This window comes from Leucoraja erinacea, unplaced genomic scaffold (assembly GCF_028641065.1).
Source record: "Leucoraja erinacea ecotype New England unplaced genomic scaffold, Leri_hhj_1 Leri_68S, whole genome shotgun sequence".
Lineage (NCBI taxonomy): Eukaryota > Metazoa > Chordata > Chondrichthyes > Rajiformes > Rajidae > Leucoraja > Leucoraja erinaceus.
The window spans coordinates 446,374-473,652 of NW_026576608.1; the positions used below are offsets into that span (position 1 = coordinate 446,374).

Below are 27,279 nucleotides of genomic sequence, written 5' to 3' on the forward strand. Positions count from 1 at the left end.
AGAGTCTAGGATCAGAGGGCACAGCCTCAAAATAAAAGGACATACCTTTAGACAGGAGATGAGGAGGAATTGATTTTTTAAAAAAAGGATGGTGAATCTGTGGAGGCCAAGTCAATGGATAGAAACATAGAAACATAGATATTTTTAAGGTGGAGATTGACAGATTCTTCATTAGTACGGGTGTCAGGGGCTATGGGGAGAAGGCAGGGAAATGGAAAGATAGATCAGCCATGATTGAATGGTGGAGTAGACTTGATGGACCGAATGGCCTAATTCAGCTTCTATGACATGAACTCTTAAGGTGTTACCTGAGGGTTGTGAGTTTGTGAAATTATTTATTTTTCAATCATAGTCATACGTTGCAGAAACCTCAGCCCAACTCGTCCATACTGATTCAGATGGCCCATCTAGGACTAATCTTTCAATTAGTCCCATTTGCCTGCATTTGGCCAATAGACAATAGACAATAGACAATAATCCAAATTCCTCGAAACCTTTTCGCTCGATGTACCTGTCTGAGTATCTTTTAAATGCTGCCTCCTCTGGCAGACAAAAGTGCTGGAGAAACTCAGCGGGTGCAGCAGCATCTATGGAGCGAAGGAAATAGGCAACGTTTCGGGCCAAAACCCTTCTTCTGACCTCCTCTGGCAGCTCGTTCCATACACCCAGCACCCTCTGAGTGAAAAGAGTTGCCCTCCAGCTTCCAGTCACAGTCATAAAGCATGGAAACAGGTCCTTCGGCCCATCTTGCCCTACACCGACCAACATGCCGCATCTATACTAGTCCCACCTGCCTGTGTTTGGCCCATATCCCTCCACACCTGTCCTATCCATGCAGCTGTCCAAATGTCTCTTAAACGTTGCGATGGTACCTGCCTCAACTACCTCCTCTGTTCTATGATAGAAACATAGAAATTAGGTGCAGGAGTAGGCCATTCGGCCCTTCGAGCCTGCACCGCCACTCAATATGATCATGGCTGATCATCCAACTCAGTATCCCGTACCTGCCTTCTCTCCATACCCCCTGATTCCTTTAGCCACAAGGGCCACATCTAACTCCCTCTTAAATATAGCCAATGAACTGGCCTCGACTACCTTCTGTGGCAGAGTAAGTACAAATTGAAACCAATGCAGACTCCAATGGAGGCCAAGACAAGTGTTCAGCAAACTCCCAGCAGATCCCAGTCATTTACTCTTTCCACGACTGGTATAAAACATCCACTATCGTCAAATAAATGTTTAAATCGGCATCAAATATAAAAAGCAAGCACACTATCTTCGAATGAATTCTGCTGAGTAACACCAGATGGTTTGAAACTAGTCCAGGGGTATCCCTTAATTTAAGTTACCATAGCAACCCAGGAGCTAAATATAACAAAATAAAATCTCCGATCTCCCATTGTCCCTCTGCTGTCAGAGATGAGAAAAAAATCACAGCTTAAATCCTTCTTGATGATTGAAATGGAGGATTTCTGTAAATCTGTGGTGAAACGCACTTTCATTTTTTTTTTGGCTTGCCTTGTTGCCCTGGGAATGTTAAATCCCTTAACTCTGGTCACCCCCCCCCCCCCCCCCCCCCCCCATCTCCCCCCCCCCCCCCCCATCCCACCCCCTCCCAATGCATCTGTGTTTCCAAAGCATGGTTTTGTGTGCAGCCTCTGATTGAGAGGCTCAGCACCACTTCACCTTGAAGTCAAATGTGGACCCTTGCAGAGGGGAATAACTCAGTCTCCAATTACAGCAGATTTACAGTCCTGGGATGTCAGCACTTTCATATGAAAACTGTATAGACTCGGTTTGTACTCGCTAGAATTTAGAAGATTGAGGGGGGATCTTATAGAAACTTACAAAATTCTTAAGGGGTTGGACAGGCTAGATGCAGGAAGATTGTTCCCGATGTTGGGGAAGTCCAGAACTAGGGGTCACGGTTTAAGGATAAGGGGGAAATCTTTTAGGACCGAGATGAGAAAAACATTTTTCACACAGAGAGTGGTGAATCTCTGGAACTCTCTGCCACAGAAGGTAGTCGAGGCCAGTTCATTGGCTATATTTAAGAGGGAGTTAGATGTGGCCCTTGTGGCTAAAGGGATCAGGGGGTATGGAGAGAAGGCAGGTACGGGATACTGAGTTGGATGATCAGCCATGATCATATTGAATGGCGGTGCAGGCTCGAAGGGCCAAATGGCCTACTCCTGCACCTATTTTCTATGTTTCTATGATTCTATGTTTCATTTATATATAGAAACATAGAACTGCAAATGCTGGCTGGAGTGCTGGAGTACCGCAGCAGATCAGTCAGCGTCTCTGGAGTCTGACGAAGGGCCACGATCTTAAACGTCACCTCACAAAGAGTCGCACAGCGTGGAAACAGGCCCTTCGGCCCAACTTGCCTATGCCGACATCTACGCTAGTCCCACCTGGGCCATATTGCTCCAAACATGTCCTATCCACCTACCTGTCAACATGTTTCTTGGATGTGTGATAGTGCCTGTCTCTGTGTTAAATATTTCCTCACAGGTTCTTATTAAATCTCCCCCCCCCCCCACCACCATGAACGTACATCCTCTGGTTCTCGATTCCCCAACTCTGGGCAAAACAATTCTGTGCATATACCCATATAACCATATAACCATATAACAATTATAACAATTACTGCACGGAAACAGGCCATCTCGACCCTTCTAGTCCGTGCCGAACACATAATCTCCCCTAGTCTCATATACCTGCGCTCAGACCATAACCCTCCATTCCCTTCCCATCCATATAACTATCCAATTTATTTTTAAATGATAAAAACGAACCTGCCTCCACCACCTTCACTGGAAGCTCATTTCACACAGCCACCACTCTCTGAGTAAAGAAGTTCCCCCTCATGTTACCCCTAAACTTCAGTCCCTTAATTCTCATGTCATGTCCCCTTGTTTGAATCTTCCCTACTCTCAGTGGGAAAAGCTTTTCCACGTCAACTCTGTCTATCCCTCTCATCATTTTAAAAACCTCTATCAAGTCCCCCCTTAACCTTCTGCGCTCCAAAGAATAAAGCCCTAACTTGTTCAACCTTTCTCTGTAACTTAGTTGCTGAAACCCAGGCAACATTCTAGTAAATCTCCTCTGTACTCTCTCTATTTTGTTGACATCCTTCCTATAATTAGGCGACCAAAATTGTACACCATACTCCAGAATTGGCCTCACCAATGCCTTGTACAATTTTAACATTACATCCCAACTTCTGTACTCATACAATTTTAACCCGATCTCTTCCTCTCATGATTTTGTACACCTCTATGGCATCTCCACTCATCCCACTATAGCTCCTCCTATAGCTCAGACCCTCGAGTGCTGGTAATATTCTTGTAAATCTTCTCTGCACCCTTTCCAGCTTGACACCATCTTTTCTATAACACAGTCACCAGAACTGAACACGATACCCATAACCTCTCCATGTTCTCCGGAGATGGTACCAGTCCTCAAGAGGTTATAGGGAGTTGTGGACGCAGCCCGGACCGTCACGCAAACCAACCTTCCTTCCATTGACTCCATCTCCATCTCACGCTGCCTCGGCAAGGCCAGCAGCATCATCAAGGACCAGTCTCACCCTCTTCTCCCCTCTCCCATCAGGCAAGAGGTACAGAAGTGTGAAAACAAACGCACACCTCCAGATTCAGGGACAGAATATTCCCAGCTGTTATCGGGCAACTGAATCATCCGATGACCAACTAGTGAGTGGTCCTGACCTCCCATCTCCCTCACTGGAGACCCTCAAACTATCTTTCATCACTTTACCGTGACTAAATGTTATACCCATTATCCTGTACCTGCATACTGTGGACGGTTTCATTGCAATCATGTATAGTTTGTTCACTGACTGGACAGTACACAGCACCAGGGCAGCACAGTTGTGCAGTGGCAGAGGTTCTGCCTTACAGCGCCAGAGACCTGGGTTCAATTCTAGCATGCTGTCTGTGTGGAGTTTGCACGTTCTCCCTTTGACCACATGGGTTTCCTCCAGGTGCTCTGGTTTTCTCCCACATTGCAAAGATGCACAGGTTTGACAATAGACAATAGACAATAGTTTCAGGAGTAGGCCATTCGGCCCTTCGAGCCTGCACCGCCTTTCAATGTGATCATGGCTGATCATCCCCAATCAGTACCCCGTTCCTGCCTTCTCCCCATATCCCCTGACTCCGCTATTTTTAAGAGCCCCATCTAGCTCTCTCTTGAAAGCATCCAGAGAACCCGCCTCCACCGCCCTCTGAGGCAGAGAATTCCACATACTCACCACTCTCTGTGAGAAAAAGTGTTTCCTCGTCTCCGTTCTAAATGGCTTACTCCTTATTCTTAAAATGTGTCCCCTGGTTCTGGACTCCCCCAACATCGGGAACATGTTTCCTGCCTCCAGCGTGTCCAAGCCCTTAACAATCGTCATTTGTCGATGAATTGCTTGGAAAATTAGTGATTTTCTTTAGTGTGTGGGATGGTGTTAGTGCATGCTAGCTCGTTGGTCGGCACGGACTCGGTGGGCTGAAGGGCCTGTTTCTAAACTAGACTAAACTAACTTGGTGTCTGGAAAGTAACTGCTAAACTAACCTAGTGTCGGGGTGACCACTGGTCGTGGGCGGGCTCAGTGGGCCGAAGGGCCTGTATCCAAGCTGTATCTCTAAACTAAATTAAGAAAGCTTTTCACTGTACCTCAGAACACGCGACAATATTAAACGAACCTGAACTAAAGCACCAAAGAGAAAACATAGAATGTTCACGAGGATGTTGCCAGGACTAGAGGGTGTGAGCTATAGGGAGAGGTTGAGTAGGCCGGTTCGCCAATCCTTGGAGTGCAGGAGGATGAGGGGTGATCTGATAGAGGTGTACAAAATCACGAGATGAATAGATCGGGTAGATGCACAGAGCCTCTTGCCCAGAGTAGGGGAATCGAGGACCAGAGAACACAGGTTGAAGGTGAGGGGGAAAAGATTTAATAGGAATCTGAGGGGCAACTTTTTCATACAAAGTGGATCGAGCTGCCAGATGAGGTAGTTGAGGCAAGGACTATCCCTGGGAAGGGCCTGTTTCCATGCTGTGTCTACGACTATGACTATAGAATGCTAAACAACTCCCAATCAGAGCGTAACGGAGTGGCCCGGGATCAATTTTGCAAAATAAACACTTCACTGGGGTGATATTCCCTCTCCTGGCATGAAACAACATCATGTGTCAAAGAATAAGCAATGTTCCTGGAAGTCGCAGTCCTTACAGACAAAACTAACGCTGGGCTTGTTTAGATTGTCACCTGCTAGATATCAAGGGAGTAAACTTGGTAATCCTAAGCTTTCAGGCCTCAGTTCCTCTGACAAGCGGTTACATAAACAGCACAATTTCCACTGTGTTTAAATTGGATTTGACTCCCTCCAGGTATTTTCTATTAGCATGTTAAGGAAAGATAAATAGCTGTAGTATGATTAATGAGCTTGTTCCGTCACCACGGGTCTGCAATGTAAATAAGCTGATGTTTGGTTCTCCATCCATAATCCTGGGTTATATTAATACTTTTGTAATATAGCGAGGAGTATCCAGGGTACATGACGGGGCAGGTCAGCGCAAAGCTCGGCTGACGAGGTTTAACCCCTTCTGTGCCACCCGGCCTCGGTCGGCAAGACCAGCAGCAAAATCAAGGACCAGTCTCACCCCGGCCACTCCCTCTTCTCCCCTCTCCCATCGGGGAAAAAGGTACAGAAGTGTGAAAACGCACAACCTCCAAATTGGGGCATTGTTGGCCTGTGTGGGCACGTTGGGCTGAAGGGCCTGTTTCCACACTGTATCACTCTAAGACTATGAAAGGGAAACCAATTAGGTATGCCATCTTAATGTCTTATTATTATTAATGTTTAGTGTTTTCTGAGTCATTCGTAACTGTCACTGTATGTCATGTTGGTACTTGTGGGCGGAGCACCAAGGCAAATTCCTTGTATGTGAATACTCGGCCAATGAACGTACTTACTTGCTTACATCTCATCCTTGGGCCATTCAGTGCCCCACCCCCATCGCTGTTCCAACACAGGAGGCAGACGCAGAGTTGTGAACTCAGCTCGGCTCGAAATTGCAGAGAGAAATTCCCCGATCTTCCAATCTACCTCATTGTATCCCTTCCTCTACTTTTTACCTGCACTTTCTCTGTAGCTACATCATTATATTTTTATAGTAGACACAAAATGCTGGAGTAACTCAGTGGGACGTGCAGCATCTCTGGAGAGAAGCAAAGGGTGGCGGAAAGTCGAGACTCAGACTAATCAGTCATCCATTCCTTTTCTCCAGAGATGTTGCCTATCCCGCAGAGTTACTCCAACATTTTGTGTCATTATATTTTGCACTGCTTATCTTTTCTTCTGTAGAGTTTCTGCCTTACAACGCCAGTGACTCAGATTTGATCCTGACTACAGGTACTGTCTGTGTGGAGTGTTTATGTTCTTCCCGTGATGGAGTGTGTTTTCTCCGGGTGCTTCAGTTTCCTCCCATACCCCCAAAGACGTGCAGGCTTAATTGGCTTCAGCAAATTGTCCCTAGTGTGTAGGATAGGACTAGGCAAAAACAGGAAAGCAGACTATTATCTAAATGGTGGCTGACTAGGAAAAGGGGAGATGCAGCAAGACCTGGGTGTCATGGTACACCAGTCATTGAAAGTAGGCATGCAGGTGCAGCAGGCAGTGAAGAAAGCGAATGGTATGTTAGCTTTCATAGCAAAAGGATTTGAGTATAGGAGCAGGGAGGTTCTACTGCAGTTGTACAGGGTCTTGGTGAGACCACACCTGGAGTATTGCGTACAGTTTTGGTCTCCAAATCTGAGGAAGGACATTATTGCCATAGAGGGAGTGCAGAGAAGGTTCACCAGACTGATTCCTGGATGTCAGGACTGTCTTATGAAGAAAGACTGGATAGACTTGGTTTATACTCTCTAGAATTTAGGAGATTGAGAGGGGATCTTATAGAAACTTACAAAATTCTTAAGGGGTTGGACAGGCTAGATGCAGGAAGATTGCTCCCGATGTTGGGGAAGTCCAGGACAAGGGGTCACAGCTTAAGGATAAGGGGGAAATCCTTTAAAACCGAGATGAGAAGAACTTTTTTCACACAGAGAGTGGTGAATCTCTGGAACTCTCTGCCGCAGAGGGTAGTCGAGGCCAGTTCATTGGCTATATTTAAGAGGGAGTTAGATGTGGCCCTTGTGGCTAAGGGGATCAGAGGGTATGGAGAGAAGGCAGGTATGGGATACTGAGTTGGATGATCAGCCATGATCATATTGAATGGCGGTGCAGGCTCGAAGGGCCGAATGGCCTACTCCTGCACCTAATTTATATGTTTCTATGTTTCTAGTAGCTGTGAGAATGGTGAGCCTGTTTCCACACTGTATCTCTAAACTAAACCAACTTAACATTACCTGGTGTACTCACCCATAGTATAATTTGCCTGGATAGCATGCAAAGCACAAATCTTCACTGTATCTTGGTACGTGACAAAAATAAGGATAAAATAATAACTTTGTTTGGTTGGATTGAAAGATACTCCAATGGCAATGATTGAGGGGTTTCACGAATAAGGAAGCTCCAGTCCATCCAAGGAACTTCCTCACAAAATTAGAGTTGCTTAGGAAGTTCAGCATGTCCCCAACAGCTCTCACCAACTTCTACAGATGCACCGTAGAAAGCATTTTATCGGGATGCATCACAGCACGGTTTGCGAACACCTCCATCCAAGACCGCAAGAAATTGCATACAATTGTGGACGCAGCCCAGACCATCACACAAACCAACCTCCCTTCCATTGACTCCATCTACACCTCACGCTGCCTCGGCAAGGCCAGCAGCATCATCAAGGACCAGTCTCACCCTGGTCACTCCCTCTTCTCCCCTCTCCCATCAGGCTAGAGATACAGAAGTGATGTCCATTTATTCAGATTCAGAGAGAAACAACGAACGACAGATGCTGGTTTACAAAAAAAAAACACACAAAGTACTGGAGTAACTCAGCATGTCAGGCAGCATCGCTGGAGAACATGTCTGAAGAAGGATTCCAACTCGAAACGTCACCTCTCCATGTTCTCCAGAGATGTTACCTGACCCGCTAAGAACCCTTTCTTCTTCCCGTTCCCCCCCCCCTCACAACCCCACATCAGTCTGAAGAAGGGTCTCGACCCGAAACATCACCTATTCCTGCTCTCCATAGATGCTGCCTCACTCACTGAGTTTCTCCAGCATTTTTGTCTACCTTCGATTTTTCCAGCATCTGCAGTTCCTTCTTAAACACTGAGTTAGTCCAGTATTTTGTGTCTTTTTATTGAAGCTTAGCTATGGTTACCATGTGAAGACCTGAACAACCCTCCATCAGGTTAAACCCTACCTTAAAGATGTGTCCTGCTCCATACAATTCTTTGACAAATCCGAAGACAGACTCAAAATGCTGGAGTAAAGGGCCTGTCCCACCAGCATGCGACTGCATGCGGCAAGCGCGACCAAACCGGAAGCGGGGGCCATGCGGAGGTCGAGCGATCCCGTACGAGTTGACGTGAAGTTCGAGTGAAGTCCGCGGGAAGTTCGCGCACGACGAACGGCGTCAAGATGCTGCGCACGCCCGTCGAGGCGGTGCGTACGGCGTCGATGTGGCTGCGGGCCAGCAGGCCGTTGCCGTGCGGAATTTTTGGACAGTGTCAGTTTTTCGGTGCCCCGCGCGATGTCGGGACCAGCTCCGCACAACTCCATACGGCTCCGGCGATCGAAGTGGGACCGGCCCCGTACGCCTCAAGCCACCACGTTAGGTCGGGCTCGCCGCATGCAGTCGCATGCTCGTGGGACAGTCCCTTAACTCAGGCGGACGGGCAGCATCAATCTCTGGAGAGAAGGGATGGGTGACATTCCGAGTCGACCTGTAAAGTGTCTATCTTCAGCATCTCCAGTTCCTTCCCACACTGTGACAAATCCATAAGGTTTCACTCATTCCAGCCCCCCTTACACTTCAGCCAGCTTTGAAAAGTGAAGCTAAATTGAAAATGACTGGACTATCATTTTGTTGTTCGACTTCCAATCTCTTTCTGAAGCAATGTCATTTTATCTGAACTAACCCATCTCCGAGCATTTACCATTTCCAATCGCAGCTCCTCATAGAGTGGACGACACAGAAGCTGTAACATCCACAGGTTTAAAGTGAAGGGGAAAAGATTTAATAGGAATCTGAGGGGTGGCTTTTTCTCACAAAGGGGTGGTGGGTGCGTTGAATGAGTTGCCAGAGGAGGTAGTTGAGGCTGGCACTATCCCAACGTTTTGGAGGGATATGTCAAGAGAGTCAAGAGTCAAGAGTCAATTTAATTGTCATTTGGACGCCTGGAGGTCCAAACGAAATGCCGTTTCTGCAGCCATACATTACACACAAATAGACCCCAGACACAACATAATAACATTTTACATAAACATCCATCACATAGCTGTGATGGAAGGCTAAAAAAAACTTATCTCTCCACTGCACTCTCTCCCCCCCGATGTCAGAGTCAAAGTCAAAGCCCCCGGCTGGCGATGGCGATTGTCCCGCGGCCATTGAAGCCACGCCGGGTGGTGCAAGGTCGCACACCGGGTCTTGGTGTTGGAGCCCCCGGTGTGCGCTCGCAAAGTCCCGCGGCCGTTCCAGCCGCGCGGGGCAATGATGTCAGGCCCCGCTCCAGGAGCTCTTCAACCCCGCAACTCGGGCGGGAGAATTCGCCGTTGCAGGAGCCCCGAAAAGCGGTCTCCCTCCAGGGACCAGCGGGCTCCCGGTGCCGCCGTCCGCCAGACCCGCAGCAGCAGCCTCCGACTCAGCAGCAGCAGCGGCAGCAGCGGCAGCAGCAGCGCTCCTCCACCGCACCACCCGCTCCAGTCTCGGCCAGCTCCGCGACGGTGAGGTGAGTCGGCACCAGAGTCCCCGGCTTCTTCCCGTTGGAGGCCGCTCCTCGTTGCGGCCTCAACGACAGCTGAGACCCGACGAGAAAAAGGTCGGGTCTCCAGTGCAGGGGAGAGATTCAAAAGTTTTTCCCCCCCCCCCTCCCACCCCACCCCACCCCCCCACACACAAACCCCAACATAAAATAACAAAAACTACATAAAAACACAGACAAAAAATAATAAAAACGCGGACAGGCTGCAGAGGCCGCTGCTGGCCAGAGCCGCGCCGCCTTCCTTCTCTCCAGATATGCTGCCTCCCGCTGAGTTACTCCAGCATATTGGATATGGACCAAATGCAGGTAGGTGCGACTAGTATAGCTGGGGCATGTTGGCCAGTGTGGGCGGGTTGGGCTGAAGGGCCTGTTTCCACACTGTATCACTCTTTGACTCTATGAAAAGGAGGTTGATTTCGAGTTCAAGTTCGCGTTTATTGTCACTTAACCAATGAATGCAGTGAAATTTGAGTTACCGTAAAGCCATACTAAGTGAAATGCAACAACACACACAGCCCCGTAAAATAAAATGTAACATCAACATCCACCACAGTGGAATCCACATTCCTCACTGTGATGGAAGGTAATAAAGTTCAATTAGCTTCCTCCGTCATGGTTCGGGGCCTTTGATCCCTCCGCAGTTCACCGCTGCCGACGGACGGTCCGTTGTTCAAGCCCTCGCGTCGGGATGATGGAAACTCCGGCATCGGGATGGATCGGAACACTCCGTGGCATGGAGCTCCCGAGTCGGCCTCTTTTTACCGGAGACCGTGGCTTCATGGCGTTAATGTCCACAGGCCCCGCTGGCCAACTAGGAGACCGATTAGGTATGCCATCTCGATAGACAATAGACAATAGGTGCAGGAGGAGGCCATTCGGCCCTTCGAGCCAGCACCGCCATTCAATGTGATCATGGATGATCATCCCCAATCAGTACCCCACTCCTGCCTTCTCCCCATATCCCCTGACTCCGCTATCTTTAAGAGCCCTATCTAGCTCCATCTTGAAAGCATCTAGAGAACCTGCCTCCACCGCCCTCTGAGGCAGAGAATTCCACAGACTCACCACTCTCTGTGAGAAAAAGTATTTCCTCGTCTCCGTTCTAAATGGCTTACTCCTTATTCTTAAACTGTGGCCCCTGGTTCTGGACTCCCCCAACATCGGGAACATGTTTCCTGCCTCTAATTGGAGTGAACCGAAGATCTTGGCGAAAACCCACGCAGTTCAGTCTGAAGAAGGGTTTCGGCCCGAAACGTTGCCTATCTCCTTCGCTCCATAGATGCTGCTGCACCCGCTGAGTTTCTCCAGCATTTTTGTGTACTTTCCTGCCTCTAGTGTGTCCTAACCCTTAACAATCTTATATGTTTCAATGAGATCCCCTCTCTTCTCAAAGTCTAAACTAAATTAGTTTAGTTTACTTCAGAGATACAGCGCAGAAACAGGCCCTTCGGCCCACCGGGTCCGGACCGACCAGCGATCCCAACACGCTAACAGCGTCCAACACACGCTAGGGACAATTTACAATTTTTATCAGAGCCCATTAACCTACAAAATTGGAGTGAAGCGAAGATCTCGGAGAAAACCCACGCAGTTCACGGGGAGGACGTACAGACTCTGTACAGACAGCACCCGTAGTCGGGATCGGGCCCGGATCTATGCCGCTGTAAGCCCTGTAAGGCAGCAACTCTACCGCTGCGCCACCGTGACGTAAAACGCAGACAGGCAAAGAAGAGGGGACGTTGGGTTTCTTACCAGGGCATCAAACACCAGCTTGTCGTATGTGTTGCTGTCCGAAAATTCCATCATGATACTGAACAGAGCGTCTAGCGTATCCTGCAAGAACTGAAGAGAAAAGGGAGACATTAGGTCAGAGGGAAGCTTGTTACTGTACTATAGACTCTAGAGGTACAGCGTGGAAACAGGCCCTTCAGCCCACTGATCCTGCGCCGACCAATGATAACCCCGTACACTAGCACTATCTTACACACTAGGGACATTCAACCTGCAAACCTGTACATCTTTTTTTTTTTTTTTTTTTTTTTTTAAATAATCAAAAAATGTATTCAATTATTAAAAAATAATATTTACACTACAATAAAACAAGCCAGAACCCACCACCATAAATACAATACAAACATATATCCATAATAAACTATTATACAATTATGATACAATCCTTATTGAGGATACAACCTGTACATCTTTGGAGGATGGGAGCAAACCGGAACAGCCGGAGAAAAACCCAGTCACAGGGAGAACGAACAAACTCCGTACAGACAGCACCCGTGGTCAGGATTGAACCTGGGTCTCTGGCGCTGTGAGGCAGCAACTCTACCGCTGCGCCACCGTGCAGCCCACTGCAACGTGTAGACTCAGTGATTCATGCAGGAATTGAAAGGATTTCCACACACATCTGTGAATAACACCGTAAGACCATAGGACATCATAACCTCTACCACCAGTGGGTCTGGCTCAGTGGCTGGGGTCTTATGACTTGTTTACGAAGGTTGTGGTCATCTCCGTATTTGTCCATGGAATGAGAAAAAAACGATGTGATGGCTGTCGTCAGGCTTTTAACGCCTCCTGCATGTAGGGTTTCCACGTAGCAGTCCACCGCACCTAGCAGCTCTTCCTGTTCCTGCACCCCTTGCCTACTCCCGGGATCTTCAGCCATTGCCCCTGTTCTTGACCAGCCCAGTCCTGGTCACCAAAGCTATCCTCTGGAAAGGAGGAAGCAATGGAGAATGCACAAGGCACTGTGGAGGGAGTGCCTGACCCCTCTCTGCGAGAGCGCCCCTCCTGGGGTGCACCTCGCTGGAGCTCAGCGGCTTAAAGATGTTTACCATTTAGTACCATTCACAAGGATCATCGCAGATACCTGAAATTTATCTGGATGGGGCAGTTTAAAGCGTTACCCAATGGGCTCACATCAGCCCAAGAGTGTCACCCAGACACTAAAACCAGCTCTGGCAATATTCAGAAGACAAAAACATATTGTCATGGCATATCTTGATGATATCCTAAATGGTAGGCAAGACCATGAATTTGACTATGTTAGCTGTTCAGCTACCAAACAGTTATTCGAAACCCTGGGGTTGTCTTACATCCAGATAAATCTAAGTTGAAGCCATCCTCTATCATGAACCACTTGGGCTTCACAATTAATTCAGTCTACGTGACTGTAACGTTGCCAAGAGACAACATAGTTGAATTGGCACAATCGTACAACAATTTAATGGTCAACAAACTACCAACTACTCGACAAGTAACAAAGTAATTGGGATAATGGTAGCAGCATTTCCAGCTACATAATTCAGACCTTTGTACCAAAAACGACATACAGGTCATTATGGTCGTTTCATGAAGTTACCCACTGAAGTAATATCAGAACTACAGTGGTGGGCAAAAAACATTTGACATAGTTTCAGCCTATTATCATCACTAACCCTACGTCAGTTATCCAAACAGATGCCAGTGCTCAAGACTGGGGAGCAACTAACTCTATATCCAGCACAAGTAGTAGATGGTCTAACCCAGAATCATCGTTACCACTTACACTGGGCATTAATTATCTAGAGATGTTTGGGTGACTTTTTATGGTTTAGAAGCATATGCATAAATATGCATCACTTGCATGTACGATTATAAATAGATAATACTACGGTGATGGCCTACATTAACCATATGGGCGGCATAAAATCGTTTTTTTCTATTTAAGAGGGAGTGGCCCTTGTGGCTAAAGGGATCAGGGGATATGGAGAGAAGGCAGGTACGGGATACTGAGTTGGATGATCAGCCATGATCATATTGAATGGCGGTGCAGGCTCGGAGGGCCGAATGGCCTACTCCTGCACCTATTTTCTGTTTCTATGTGACTATAAGCTAAACTGAACTGAACTGGACTCTGAAGAGAGGTCCTGACCTGAAATATTGCCTGTACATTCCCTCCAAAGATGCTGCCTGACCCACTGAGTTACTCCAGCACCTTGTGTTTCATCTGCAGTTCCTTATGGCCCATTATAGATTCTTTGTGATAGCAATATTAATATCCATGCAGAGCCTCTCGCTGAGACATCCCAGAGGAAACATTGCCGTTTTATTTGAAGCACTGAATTCATTCATTCCAGCTATGGAAACGGCTGTGACGGGATTCAGAAATGCCTCGTGCAATTTGTAACTTCCCTCAGCTTAATTACAATTCACTACTTACATAGCATAATCCAAAATGATACACCAGTAAATCATAACCTACAGTGTCTTGAGTTGCTATTAGACCTATCGTCTTAATAGGGCTTACAATTGTAATGCAGCTATCTAATTAATTTTGGAGGCATTAGCAGTGAACAGAATCAGACATTCTACATCGATAGACCAAAGACATTTGGTCTTAATGACTCACCTGTAGGCCTTCTATGCTTTTTCTTATCCTGCATCTAGTCGCGGGATAATTATGGGCTGAAAAAGGCTGTGGTTCCTGGTCATTAGTTGAGTTTTATCTCATCCAATACTCTGGACATGATCTAACGGGGTACTGATTTTGTACGATCAGCCATGATCATATTGAAAGGCGGTGCTGGCTCAAAGGGGCAATAGACAATAGACAATAGACAATAGATAATAGGTGCAGGAGTAGGCTGGTTTACAAAAAAAAGACACAAAGTGCTGGAGTAACTCAGAGGGTCAAGCAGTATCTGTAGAGAACATGGATAGGTAATGTTCCTGACCCTTAGGGGTGGAGATGGCAAGATGCGACCAGTGGTGGGATATAGTCAATAGACAATAGACAATAGACAATAGGTGCAGGAGTAGGCCATTCAGCCCTTTGAGCCAGCACCACCATTCAATATGATCATGGCTGATCATCCCCAATCAGTACCCCGTTCCTGCCTTCTCCCCATATCCCCTGACTCCGCTATGTTTAAGAGCCCTATCTAGCTCTCTTGAATGTATCCAGAGAACCGGCCTCCACCGCCCTCTGAGGCAGAGAATTCCACTGACTCACCACTCTCTGTGAGAAAAAGTGTTTCCTCGTCTCTGTTCTGTGGCCCCTGGTTCAGCACTGGACAATTTTATGCTGGAAATTTTTTACATTTATCGAGCCAATTAAACAAGCCAATTAACCTACAAACATGCACGTCTTTGGAGTGTGGGAGGAAACCCAAGATCTCAGAGAAAACCCACGAAGAACACGGGGAGAACGTACAAACTCCGTAAAGACAGCACCCGTAGTCGGGATTGATCCCGGGTCTCTGGCACTGCATTTTGCTGTAAGGCAACAACTCTACTGCTGCGCCACCGTGATCACCATGGCATAGACAATAGACAATAGCCAATAGACAATAGGTGCAGGAGTAGGCCATTCGGCCCTTCAAGCCAGCACCGCCATTCAATGTGATCATGGCTGATCATCCACAATCAGTTCCTGCCTTCTCCCCATATCTCCTGACTCCGCTATCTTTAAGAGCCCTATCTAGCTCTCTCTTGAAAGCATCCAGAGAACCGGCCTCCACCGCCCTCTGAGGCAGAGAATTCCACAGACTCACCACTCTCTGTGTGAAAAAGTGTTTCCTCGTCTCCGTTCTAAATGGCTTACTCCTTATTCTTAAACTGTGGCATGTGTGCATTCTTAAGGATGTGTCATACATTAGCCGATGCCCTAGACTACCTTCTTAAAATACAGACGTCTGTACACGGCATTCACATTTTATGCGGATCTAACTCTTTCACAGTCACTTTGATCTTCCAACAAGAACCTGCGTTGGCGTTGCAACAACGCTTTGACTGGGAAAAGCTGTCATTTGGTGACTCAGTTCATTAGAATCTTATGTCATCTCTTCCGCAGTCTTCTCTGAATCAACTTCTGGGAAGCACTCACAGTCACCCACCCCATCAATTTTCCCCAGTATGTCTCTTGATGGAATTAAGTGTCTTACATGTACACTTCTAATTTTATCACCAATTTCCATAATACATCTCTTTGTACCACAGCTGTGAACACCCCTTCCTGTTAGAAATGTCAGATGTCCTTGGCAGTGTTAACATATGAAGGTAAATAGTTTCGTTTAGTTTAGTTTAGAGATACAGCGCAGAACTAGGCCCTTCTGCCCACCGAGTCCATACCGACCAGCGACCCCCCCGCACGTTAACACTATCCTACACACACTGGGGACAATTTACAATTTTTACCAAAGCCAATTAACCTACAAACCTGCACGTCTTTGGAGTGCGGGAGGAAAGTGTGGAGCACCCGGTGAAAAGCTAACGGGCAGGACGTACAAACTCTGCCCGTAGACAAGATGGAAGCCGGGGCTCTGGCGCTGTGAGGCGGCAACTCTACCACTGCGCCACCGCTTGTTTGAATACTTTCCACGTCCTGAATCGTAATGTTTATCTTGGACCTGATTGCACACACTCAATTCACCGTTGCCATCAGGAAGAAGGTACAGGAGCCTGAAAACTGTAACGTCCAGGTTCAAGAACAGCTTCTTCCCTACAGCCACCAGGCTATTAAACACAACAACAAATAAACTCTGAGCTCTGAACTGCAAAAGACTAAATTATTATTGCACTATATTTGATATTTATAGAAACATAGAAACATAGAAAATAGGTGCAGGAGTAGGCCATTCGGCCCTTCGAGCCTGCACCGCCATTCAATGTGATCATGGCTGATCACCCAACTCAGTATCCTGTACCTGCCTTCTCTCCATACCCCCTGGTCCCTTTAGCCACAAGGGCCACATCTAACTCCCTCTTAAATATAGCCGATGAACTGGCCTCAACTACCTTCTGTGGCAGAGAGTTCCACAGATTCACCACTCTCTGTGAAAAATGTTTTCCTCATCTCGGTCCTAAAAGATTTCTCCCTTATCCTTAAACTGTGACCCCTTTATTGAACTTTCTCTTGTTTTTTGTCTCTTCCCCCGTTATATACAATGTTTACATATTCATATATTCTATTGTGCTGCAGCAAGTAAGAATTTCATTGTCCCATCCGGGACATATGAAAATAAAACACTCTCCTCTCAAGATTTGATTGAACAAAGTTCAATCAACTTCTGCAGTGGAAAAAAAAAATAAAAACTGCTGGAGGAACTCAGCGGGTCAGGCAGCGTCTGTGGAGGGAATGAACAGACAATGTTCCAGGTCGAGATAGACAACAGACAATAGGTGCAGGAGTAGGCCATTTGGCCCTTTGAGACAGCACCACCATTCAATATGATCATGGCTGATCATCCCCAATCAGTACCCCGTTCCTGCCTTCTCCCCATATCCCCTGACTCCACTATTTTTAAGAGCCCTATCTAGCTCTCTCTTGAAAACATTGAGAGAACCAGCCTCCACCGCCCTCTGAGGCAGAGAATTCCACAGACTCACCACTCTCTGTGTGAAAAAGTGTTTCGTCGTCTCCATTCTAAATGGCTTACTCCTTATTCTTCAACTGTGGGCCCTGGTTCTGGACTCCCCCAACATCAGGAACATGTTTCCTGCCTCTAGCGTGTCCAAACCCTTAATAATCTTATGTGTTTCAATGAGATCCCCCTCATCCTTCTAAACTCCAGAGTGTACAAGCCCAGCTGCTCCATTCTCTCAGCATATAACAGTCCCGCCATCCCAGGAATTAACTTTGAAAACCTACGCTGCGCTCCCTCAATAGCAAGAATGTCCCTCCTCAGATTCAATTTTAATTTTAATTGTCATTGTCAGTGTACAGTACAGAGTCAACTCCTCAAATTAGGGGACCAAAACTGCGCACAATACTCCAGGTGTGGTCTCACTAGGGCTCTGTACAACTGCAGAAGGAGATCCTTCTTCAGACTGAGTGACGCCTCAGGCAAACTGGAAGAACAACACCTCATCTTCCACACGGGCAGCCTCCAGCCCAACGGTACGAGCATTTCACAAATTCCCTAATTCCCTCTTCCAAATCATTAATATACATGGTAAACAGTTGCGGCCCCAACACCGAGCCTTGCGGCACTCCACTCGCCACTGCCTGCCACACGAAACGCTGGGGTAACTCCGCGGGTGAGGCAGCATCCCTGGAGAGAAGGAATGGGTGACGTTTCGGGTCGAGACCCTTCTTCTGACCAGAGACGCTGCCTGTCCCGCTGAGTTATTCCAGCATTTTGTGACTCTCTGTCGTGTCCGATGTTCTCTGTTCACCGTAGAGGATTCAATGACCTTCCAAAATTCGCATTTGTTACTTTTTGAAGCCAAACACGCTGGCAGATGGTGGGGACTGTGCCAAAGCCTGCCAGTAAGCTGCTGCAGTGCAAAGGCAGATGATGCCACTTGTCTAAAGTAGCATCGTTGGCACTTCAGTTACAACAGAGGATGTAAATCAAAGCTTTGCTGGGCTCTCTCTCTCTCTCTCTCTCTCTCTCTCTCTCTCTCTCCCTCAGAGGCCTGCATCGCCGTTCACTCTTCAATGCACAAGGGTCCCCGAGTCCACTGAAGCAAATGTAAATGCCACGTTTCCACCTGAACGGACCTCTGCAGAATCACTCGTGCTAATTGGGGAACGGATCGCATCGAAACATGAGAGTGTATTTAGGAAGCCTAACGGGCTTGGTGAACCACCGCTGTCAAACGCAATCGCAGCTTGTGTCACCATCCCGTTGTTGCACCGTGGGGTGGGGGGGGGGGGGGGGGGGTTGTTTGTCCTCAATTGTCCACCCCCACAGGCTTGGGCACTCCAGGGAATGTTTACAAGGCTGTTGCCAGGATTAGAAGGTCTGAGCTATGGGGAGAGGTTGAGTCGGAGTAGAATTGGGCCATTCGGCCCATCGAGCCTCCTCCATGGCGGCCACGGTGGCACAGCGGTAGAGTTACTGCTGTACAGCGCTTGCAGCACCGGAGACCCGGGTTCCATCCCGACCACGGGTGCTGTCTGCACGGAGTCTGTACGTTCTCCCCGTGGGTTTTCACCGACATTTTCGGTTTCCGGAGAGTTAGATAGAGCTCTCGGGGCTAGTGGAGTCGTGGATATGGGGAGAAGGCAGGCACGGGTTTTGATAGGGGACGATAAGCCATGATCACAATGAATGGTGGTGCTGGCTCGAAAGGCCGAATGGCCTCCTCCTGCACCTATCTTCTATGTTTCTATGTTTCCTCCCACACTCCAAAGATGTGCAGGTATGTAGGCTATTTGGCTTGGTAAATGTAAATTGTCCCTGGTGTGTGTGTAGGATAGTGTTAGTGTGCGGGGATCGCTGGTCGGCATGGACCATGTGGGCTGAAGGGCCTGATTCCATGCTGTATCTCTAAACTAAACTAAACTAAACAATCATGGCTGGTCTATCGTTCCCTCTCAGCTCAATTAGAAAATAGGTGGAGGGGCAGGTAGTGTAGAGAAAGCAGGGTCTCTGCAGAAAGACGTGGACAGGTTTGGGGATTGGGCTGAGGTGGTAGATGGAATATAGTGTTACAAAGTGTGGAGTCATGCATTTTGGTAGTAGGAATAAAGGCGTAGACTATTTTATAAATGAGGAGAGAATCCAGAAATCGGAGATGCAAAAGGACTTAGGAGTGCTGGTGCAGGATCTCTAAAAAGTTAATTTGCAAGTTGAGTCAATAGGAAGGAAGGCCAATGCAATGCTAGCATTTATTTCAAGAGGACTAGAATACAAATACAGGGATGTAATGCTGTAAGGCGCTTGTCAGGCCACATTTGGAGTATTGTGAGCAAAGTTTGGCACCATATCTGAGGAAGGATGATTAGTTTAGAGTTACTGGCCCTTCGGCCCAACGGGTCCGTGCCGACCAGCGATCCCCGCACACTAACACTATCCTACACACACTAGGGACAATTTACACGTTCACCAAGACAATTAACCTACAAACCTGTACGTTTTTGGAGTGTGGGAGAAAACTGAAGATCTCGGAGAAAACCCACGCAGGTCACGGGGAGAACGTACAAACTCCGTACAGACAGCAGCCGTGGTCGGGATTGAACCCGGGTCTCCGGCGCTGCAATCACTGTAAGGCAGCGACTCTACCGCTACACCACTGTGGCTGCCTAATGTGCCTGATGTGGTCCAGAGGAGGGTTTACAAGAATGATCCCAGGAATGAGTGGGTGAACATATGATGAGCGTTTGACGGCACTGGGCCTGTATTCGCTGGAGTTTGGGCCCGGACCTGCTGGAAGTGTACAACGACATGCTTCTAGCAGGCAGCATGTCAGACTCCATGAGGAAGGGCAGCATCACCCTAATCTACAAGCAGAAGGGGGAGAGGAAGGATATAAAGAATTGGAGACCAATAATATTGTTGAATGTAGATTACAAGATCCTGTCTAAGGCCATCGCCAACCGGGTCAAGTCTGCTCTGGGACGGGTAATCCACCCGGACCAAACCTGTGCTGTACCTGGCAGGAAAATCTCAGACAGCCTAGCGCTGCTGAGAGATACCATTGCCTACGTGCAGGACAGACTGGTGGATGCCTGCCTAGTCAGCTTGGACCAGGAGAAGGCCTTCGACAGGATATCGCACACGTACATGAGGGACGTGCTCTCTAAAATGGCTTATGGGGAGGGAATCCGAAATTGGATCAAACTGCTCTACACCAATATCAGTAGTGCAGTCCAAATCAATGGGTGGGAATCAGACAGTTTCCCTGTAAGGTCTGGAGTCAGGCAGGGTTGCCCTCTCTCTCCTGTCTTGTTTGTCTGCTGTATTGAACCTTTTGCCGAGTCCATCAGGAAGGATGCGAGCATAAGAGGAGTGACATTGCCAGGCAGTGGGGGCATTCAATTCAAGACCTCCCTGTACATGGACAATGTCGCCGTCTTCTGCTCGGATCCAAGGTCGGTCCGCAGATTGATCAGCATCTGCGACCAGTTTGAGTCGACCACGGGAGCCAGGGTGAACCGCAGGAAGAGCGAGGCCATGCTCTTTGGCAACTGGCCCGACCGATCTTCCATCCCCTTCACCATCAAGCCTGACTTCTTGAAGGTGCTGGGTATCTGGTTCGGGGGGGCTGAGGCGAGTAACAAGAATTGGCTGGAGCGGATAGCCAAGGTGGGGAGGAAGCTGGAGCTGTGGAGGCAACGCTCCCTCTCCATAACTGGGAAAAATTTGGTAATCAGGTGTGAGGTGCTCTCGGGGTTGCTGTACTTGGCACAAGTGTGGCCTGTCCCTCCCTCCTACGCCACAGGGATCACCCGGGCCGTCTTCCAGTTCATCTGGGGGTCGAGGATGGACCGGGTGCGACGGGTCACAATGTACAAGTCGGCAGACAACGTCGGTAAAACCCTGATGCCCAACGTCGCCCTCACCCTGATGGCCACCTTTGTGTGTGGCTGCATCAGGCGGAGTGTAGAGCCAAGGCACGTGGGCACTAAGTGTCACTACCTGCTGAGGTTCTACCTGTCCCCGGTGTTGCGAAGGATGGGCCTGGCGCAGATGCCACGCAATGTGCCAGTCAGCTGGACATTGCCGCCCCATCTGTCGTCTGTGGAAAGGTTCTTCCGGACCAACACCTTTGACCACAAGTCCATCGGGCAGTGGTCAGCACGGAATGTCCTGCAGGCACTGCAGGGAAAGGACTCGATGGATCCGGTGGCGTGGTTCCCAGAGCAGACTGCCCAGCTTGTCTGGCAAAATGCCTCATCGCCAGAACTCACCAACAAGCACCAAGACCTGGCTTGGCTGGCGGTGAGGGGAGCCCTCCCAGTTAGATCCTTCCTGCACCGTCGGAACCTCACCACCAGCTCACGCTGCCCCCGGGACGGTTGCGGTGGAGAGGAGACGGTTGCCCACCTCTTTGCAGAGTGTGGGTTTGCAAAAAGAGTCTGGAGAGGTATGCAAGGGTCCCTGGAACGATTTATCCCGAACAGCTCCGTCACAGAGGACTCTGTGATTTACGGACTGTTCCCAGGGACACATTCAGAGACTGACATCGAGTGCTGCTGGAGGGTCATCAACTCGGTCAAAGACGCTCTTTGGTCTGCCCGAGCGTTGCTCACCACCCAGCAGAGCGAGATGTCCGTCAGGGAATGTTGCCGACTGGCCCACTGCAGACTGCAGGAGTACGTGCTAAGGGACTCGCTGAAGCTTGGTGCAGCCAATGCCAAGGCTCAGTGGGGGAGGGCCACAGTCTAGGGTCCTTCCGCTGCTGGACATGGGGGGCACGGTATGGTGGAGACGCCCCTCAAATTAAATTAAGGGAAGGTATCCCACGCCATGGGCCACATGAGTGGTACGGGTGGGGGACATTTTTGTGGAATTGAAAAGACATAAACTGTATTGAACAATCTCGATAGCCTACAAAAATGTCGGATGGAATTTTCGAACCGTGCACACATTGTATATATTTATTACTTGGACAGGGGCCACAGAGTGGCACGGGTGGGGGGCAGTTTGGTGAAATTTGACAAATGTAAAAAAACTGTACTGGAAACATTTGTATAGTCTCCGAAAATGTCGGATCAATTTTTTGTTCGCATGGTTCAGGAATTGTATATATTTATTAATTGAACAAAGACTATTTTGAAATTAAAAAAAAAAAAAAAAAGTTAGAAGGACATCATGAGTATCCTTCCTCTTCTCTCCTGAAAACGCACACCTCCAGATTTAGGGACAGGTTCTTCCCACCTGTTATCAGGCAACTGAACCATCCTATCAACATCTGGAACTATATTTAATCAGACTTTACTGGACATTATGTTGCACTAAACGTTATTCCCTTTATCGTGTAAAGCTGGGCAGCTGCTCCTGGAGTTACCGAGGTCTAGTCGGAGGCTCAGAGGGGATAGAGCCTTCTCTGTTGCTGCTCCGGCACTCTGGAACACCCTGCCGTTGCACATCAGACAGGCCCCCTCTCTGTCCATCTTCAAATCCAGTGTTAAAACACATTTGTACTCCGTGGCTTTTGACCATGCCTGAGGCTTTGCTTCTGTTTGTGGTGTTTTTGATGTTTCTTTATTTTACATGTCTTTTCCTACTATTTCTTTTGATTGTTATTTTTGGTGTGTATTAACTTTTTTTTGTCAATGATTAGTGATGTACAGCACTTTGTTGCAGCTATGTTTGTTTTTAAAGTGCTCTATAAATAAAATTATTATTATTATTATTATTATTATATATCTGCACACTATGGACGGCTTGACTGTAATCATGACTTGTCTTTCCACCGATCGGTTAGCACGCCCAAAGGCTTTTCACTGTACCTCAGTAGACGTGAGAATAAACCAAACTAAACTAAACTAAGCATTTCTGGAGAAAGTAACAAGAGGAGTTGAGTATAGGACCAAAGTGGTCTTTCTGCAGTTGTACAGAGCCCTAGTGAGCCCACACCTGGAGTATTGTGTGCAGTTTTGGTCTCCAGACTTGAGGAAGGACATTCTTGCTATTGAGGGAGTGCAGAGTAGGTTTACAAGGTTAATTCCCGGGATGGCGGGACTGTCATATGTTGGGAGAATGGAACGGCTAAGCTAGTATACTCTGGAATTTAGGATAAGAGGGATCCTTATTGAAACATTTACGATTATTAAGGGTTTGGACACGGTAGAGGCAGGAAAAATGTTTCCGATGTTGGGGGAGTCCAGAACCAGGGGCCACAGTTTAAGAATAAGGGGTAAGCCATTTAGAAAGGAGATGAGGAAACACTTTGCACACAGAAAGTGGTGAGTCTTTGGAATTCTCTGCCTCAGAGGGCGGTGGAGGCCGGTTCTCTAGATACTTTCAAGAGAGAGCTAGATAGGGCTCTTAAGAATGGCAGAGTCAGGGGATATGGGGAGAAGGCAGGAACGGGGTACTGATTGGGGATGATCAGCCATGATCACATTGAACAGCGGTGCTGGCTCGAAGGGCCAAATGACCTACACCTGCACCTATTGTCTATTGTCTATGACGGAAGAAGGGTCTCGACCTTAAACATCAACCGTTCCTTCTCTCCAGAGATGATGCCTGTGTTAATTTTGGCCAAATTGGAGAGGCCAGGACACTAAAATTGAGTAAAGGCTTCTGGGCTGCTAGGCCATTTGGTCAATTTAAATGTGCCTTCTGCAGAAATAGGACCAGCCTGTTTGTCTCGAGCCTAGAAAAGAACTGCAGGTATAGAATGGAAACATCTGCAGACCCCGACAATTAGGTGCAAATTGCATGGAATGGATTGGATGAATGCAAACCAGACATACTCATTGTATATAATGTTGCAAAGCTTTACTTTGCTAGATGTTGATTGGATTAAGTATTGAGCCTTGTCTGGTTTTCTTGCATATCAAGGCACATGTTGCGATGTTTGTTTCCTTTGGGAAGCACCGTTTGAAAACATTGTATTAGTCACTGTATTATTGGGTCAGGGAAATGTCTATCATGTACTGTGTTAATTGATATCTGTTATTGGACTGTATAGAGACCACCCTGCGGTTCGGCCCCTCAAGGTTCAGGGACCTATAAATGGCCGCTCCTACGAGGTCCTGAGTCGATCTTCTGGGAGAACGCTTGCGACTGCGTGACCTTCTGGAGTGTCTCTGCTTGGACAAGGCTAGGAGGCCTCGATCAGGCAGATCAGGATTTGAGTATAGGAGCAGGAAGGTTCTACTGCAGTTGTACAGGGTCTTGGTGAGACCACACCTGGAGTATTGCGTACAGTTTTGGTCTCCTAATCTGAGGAAAGTAACTCTTGCCATAGAGGCAGTACAGAGAAGGTTCACCAGACTGATTCCTGGGATGGCAGGACTTTCATATGAAGAAAGACTGGATAGACTCGGCTTGTACTCGCTAGAATTTATAAGATTGAGGGGGGATCTTATAGAAATTTACAAAATTCTTAAGAGGTTGGACAGGCTAGATGCAGGAAGATTGTTCCTGATGTTGGGGAAGTCCAGAACAAGAGGTCACAGTTTAAGGATCAGGGGGAAGTCTTTTAGGACCGAGATGAGAAAAAAAAATTCACACAAAGAGTGGTGAATCTGTGGAACTCCCTGCCACAGAAGGTAGTTGAGGCCAGTTCATTGGCTATATTTAAGACGGAGTTAGATGTGGCCCTTGTGGCTCAAGGGATCAGAGGGTATGGGGATAAGGCAGGTACAGGATACTGAGTTGGATGATCAGCCATGATCATATTGAATGGCGGTGCAGGCTCGAAGGCCCGAATGGCCTACTCCTGCACCTATTTTCTACGTTTCTATACGAGGATTGAACCCACGGTGGTTAGGTACAGTAGTGGAATTGTAAATGTGTTTTGTCAAAATAAAAGTATAGATGCGCAAGTGCCTGTCCCAGTGTGTTACTCCAGTGTCAGTGTGAACTAGCATCTGCAGTTTCCTTCTGAAATGAATCATTTGGTCGAATGGCTTGTAACCTACCTTGACGACTTCACCTCCATCCACCTTCATCAGCTTCTTCAGGTTCTCGTTCAGAGCCCTGATGTTGGAGCGCCATTTTAGCAAGCCCAGGAGGTCCACTGCAGGCGGGAGACAGATTAAAACAAAACAGAGATTATAACCTACTTTGCAAGCCGCGGACAAAGTATTCTATTGTTCTCAACTGTGGGTTAACATAGAACATGGAACATGAAGTGGTACAGTATAGGAAGAGGCCCTTCGGCCCGCAATGTGTAAGGGCGATTGGTGAGAATGGGCATCAAGGGTTACGGGGAGAAGGCAGGAGAATGGGATTAGGAGGCAGAGATAGATCAGCCATGATTGAATGGCGGAGTAGACTCGATGGGCTGAATGGCCTAATTCTGCTCCTGTGTCATAGAGTCATACAGTGTGCAAACAGGGTCTGAAGAAGGGTTTCGACCCGAAACGTCACCCCATTCCTTCTCTCCAGAGATGCTGCCTGTCCCACTGAGTTGCTCCGGCTTTTTGTGTCTATCTTTAAGCCAATATGCCCACGCCGCCCAACGTATCCCATCTACATTAGTCCCGCCTGCCTGCCTTCTGGTTTATATCCCTCTACATCTGTCCTATCCATGAACAAGGATAAGTGTGCAGTACGGGAAGCCACAAAGAACTGCAGATGCTGGTTTACAGAAAAAAGACACAAAGTGCTGGAGTAACTCAGAGGGTCAGGCAGCAACTGTGGAGAACATGGATAGGTAATGTTCCTGACCCTTAGGGGTGGAGATGGCAAGATGCGACCAGTGGTGGGATATAGTCAATAGACAATAGACAATAGGTGCAGGAGTAGGCCATTCGGCCCTTCGAGCCAGCACCGTCATTCAATATGATCATGGCTGATCATCCCCAATCAGTACCCCGTTCCTGCCTTCTCCCATATCCCCCTGACACCGCTATTTTTTAAGAGCCCTATCTAGCTCTCTCTCTCTCTCTCTGTCTAGTCCCACCATCTAGTTCTCGATTCCCCTCAATATTGATGGATCAATACTATTTTGCCTTAACACTCCCTGTGTGTGGAAAATGTTCCCCTTCTCACCCATCCATGCGAAGCAATTTATTGCAAATCCCTTTTTGAATTTCTTGGCGACTGCATTATTTTAATGGCCTGTTACATTCTTCCCCAGAGCTAGTAATGTTCAGGTTAGATAATGGTTAATGCTCAACCCCCCAGCAGTGAATTCCAATCCCCCTGCCAGTGCAGAGGTAAAAGGAAGAAAGATTGCTGTTTACATAGAGTGTTTTTTTTTACACAAACCCATGATATCCCAAAGCACTTTATAGCTGAGGCAGTGTTTCTTTATGAAATGTAAACGCCACTGCACTGGAGATATTCCCACCATCTCTTCAATTCGTTTGGTTAGATTAATTCTGTCATTGTTTCTCCTCCATAACATTCTATTTGTGCTAATGAAATTTATATGACCATATTAAAACAACAGATTTTTAACTACAAGATATAAAATAGAGCAATTTAGATTAACGAGATTATTGCTTTTTTCCACGTGTTCTTGGGTGGGCGAGTTTATGAATTTCTTGGGCCAGGCAAATTATTACAGTACAGACAGACGCAGCAGGCCGCTCAGCCCATTGAGCCTGTGCTGACTCCCTTTAGTTCAGTTCAGTTTAGAGATAGGGCATGGGAACAGGCCCTTCGGCCCACCTAGTCCACACTGACCGCCGATCATCCTGTACACTATACGACACAAGACCAGCTGAGAGAATAGAGCAGCTGGGCTTGTACACTCTGGAGTTGAGAAGGATGAGAGGGGATCTCATTGAAACAGATAAGATTGTTAAGTGTTTGACCATGCGAGAGGCAGGAAACATGTTCCCGGTGTTGAGGGAGTCCAGAACCAGGGGCCACCGTTTCAGAATAAGGAGCAAGCCATTTAGAACGGAGACAAGGAAACACTATTTCACACAGAGTTGTGAGTCTGTGGAATTCTCTACCTCAGAGGGCAGTGGAGGTGCAGGAGTA

General features: G+C 47.7%; 1 protein-coding gene across 1 annotated transcript in view; it reads right to left on the reverse strand.

Moving 5' to 3' along the window:
- LOC129694493 (dedicator of cytokinesis protein 2-like) overlaps positions 1–27,279 on the reverse strand; it is a 186,251-nt gene that overhangs the window by 77,402 nt on the left and 81,570 nt on the right. The window contains exons 10-11 of the mRNA XM_055631210.1: positions 25,263–25,360; positions 11,699–11,788 (exon numbers count right to left, since the gene is read on the reverse strand). Coding sequence (XP_055487185.1) covers positions 11,699–11,788; positions 25,263–25,360 — 188 coding nt within the window. The remainder of the gene's footprint in view (positions 1–11,698; positions 11,789–25,262; positions 25,361–27,279) is intronic.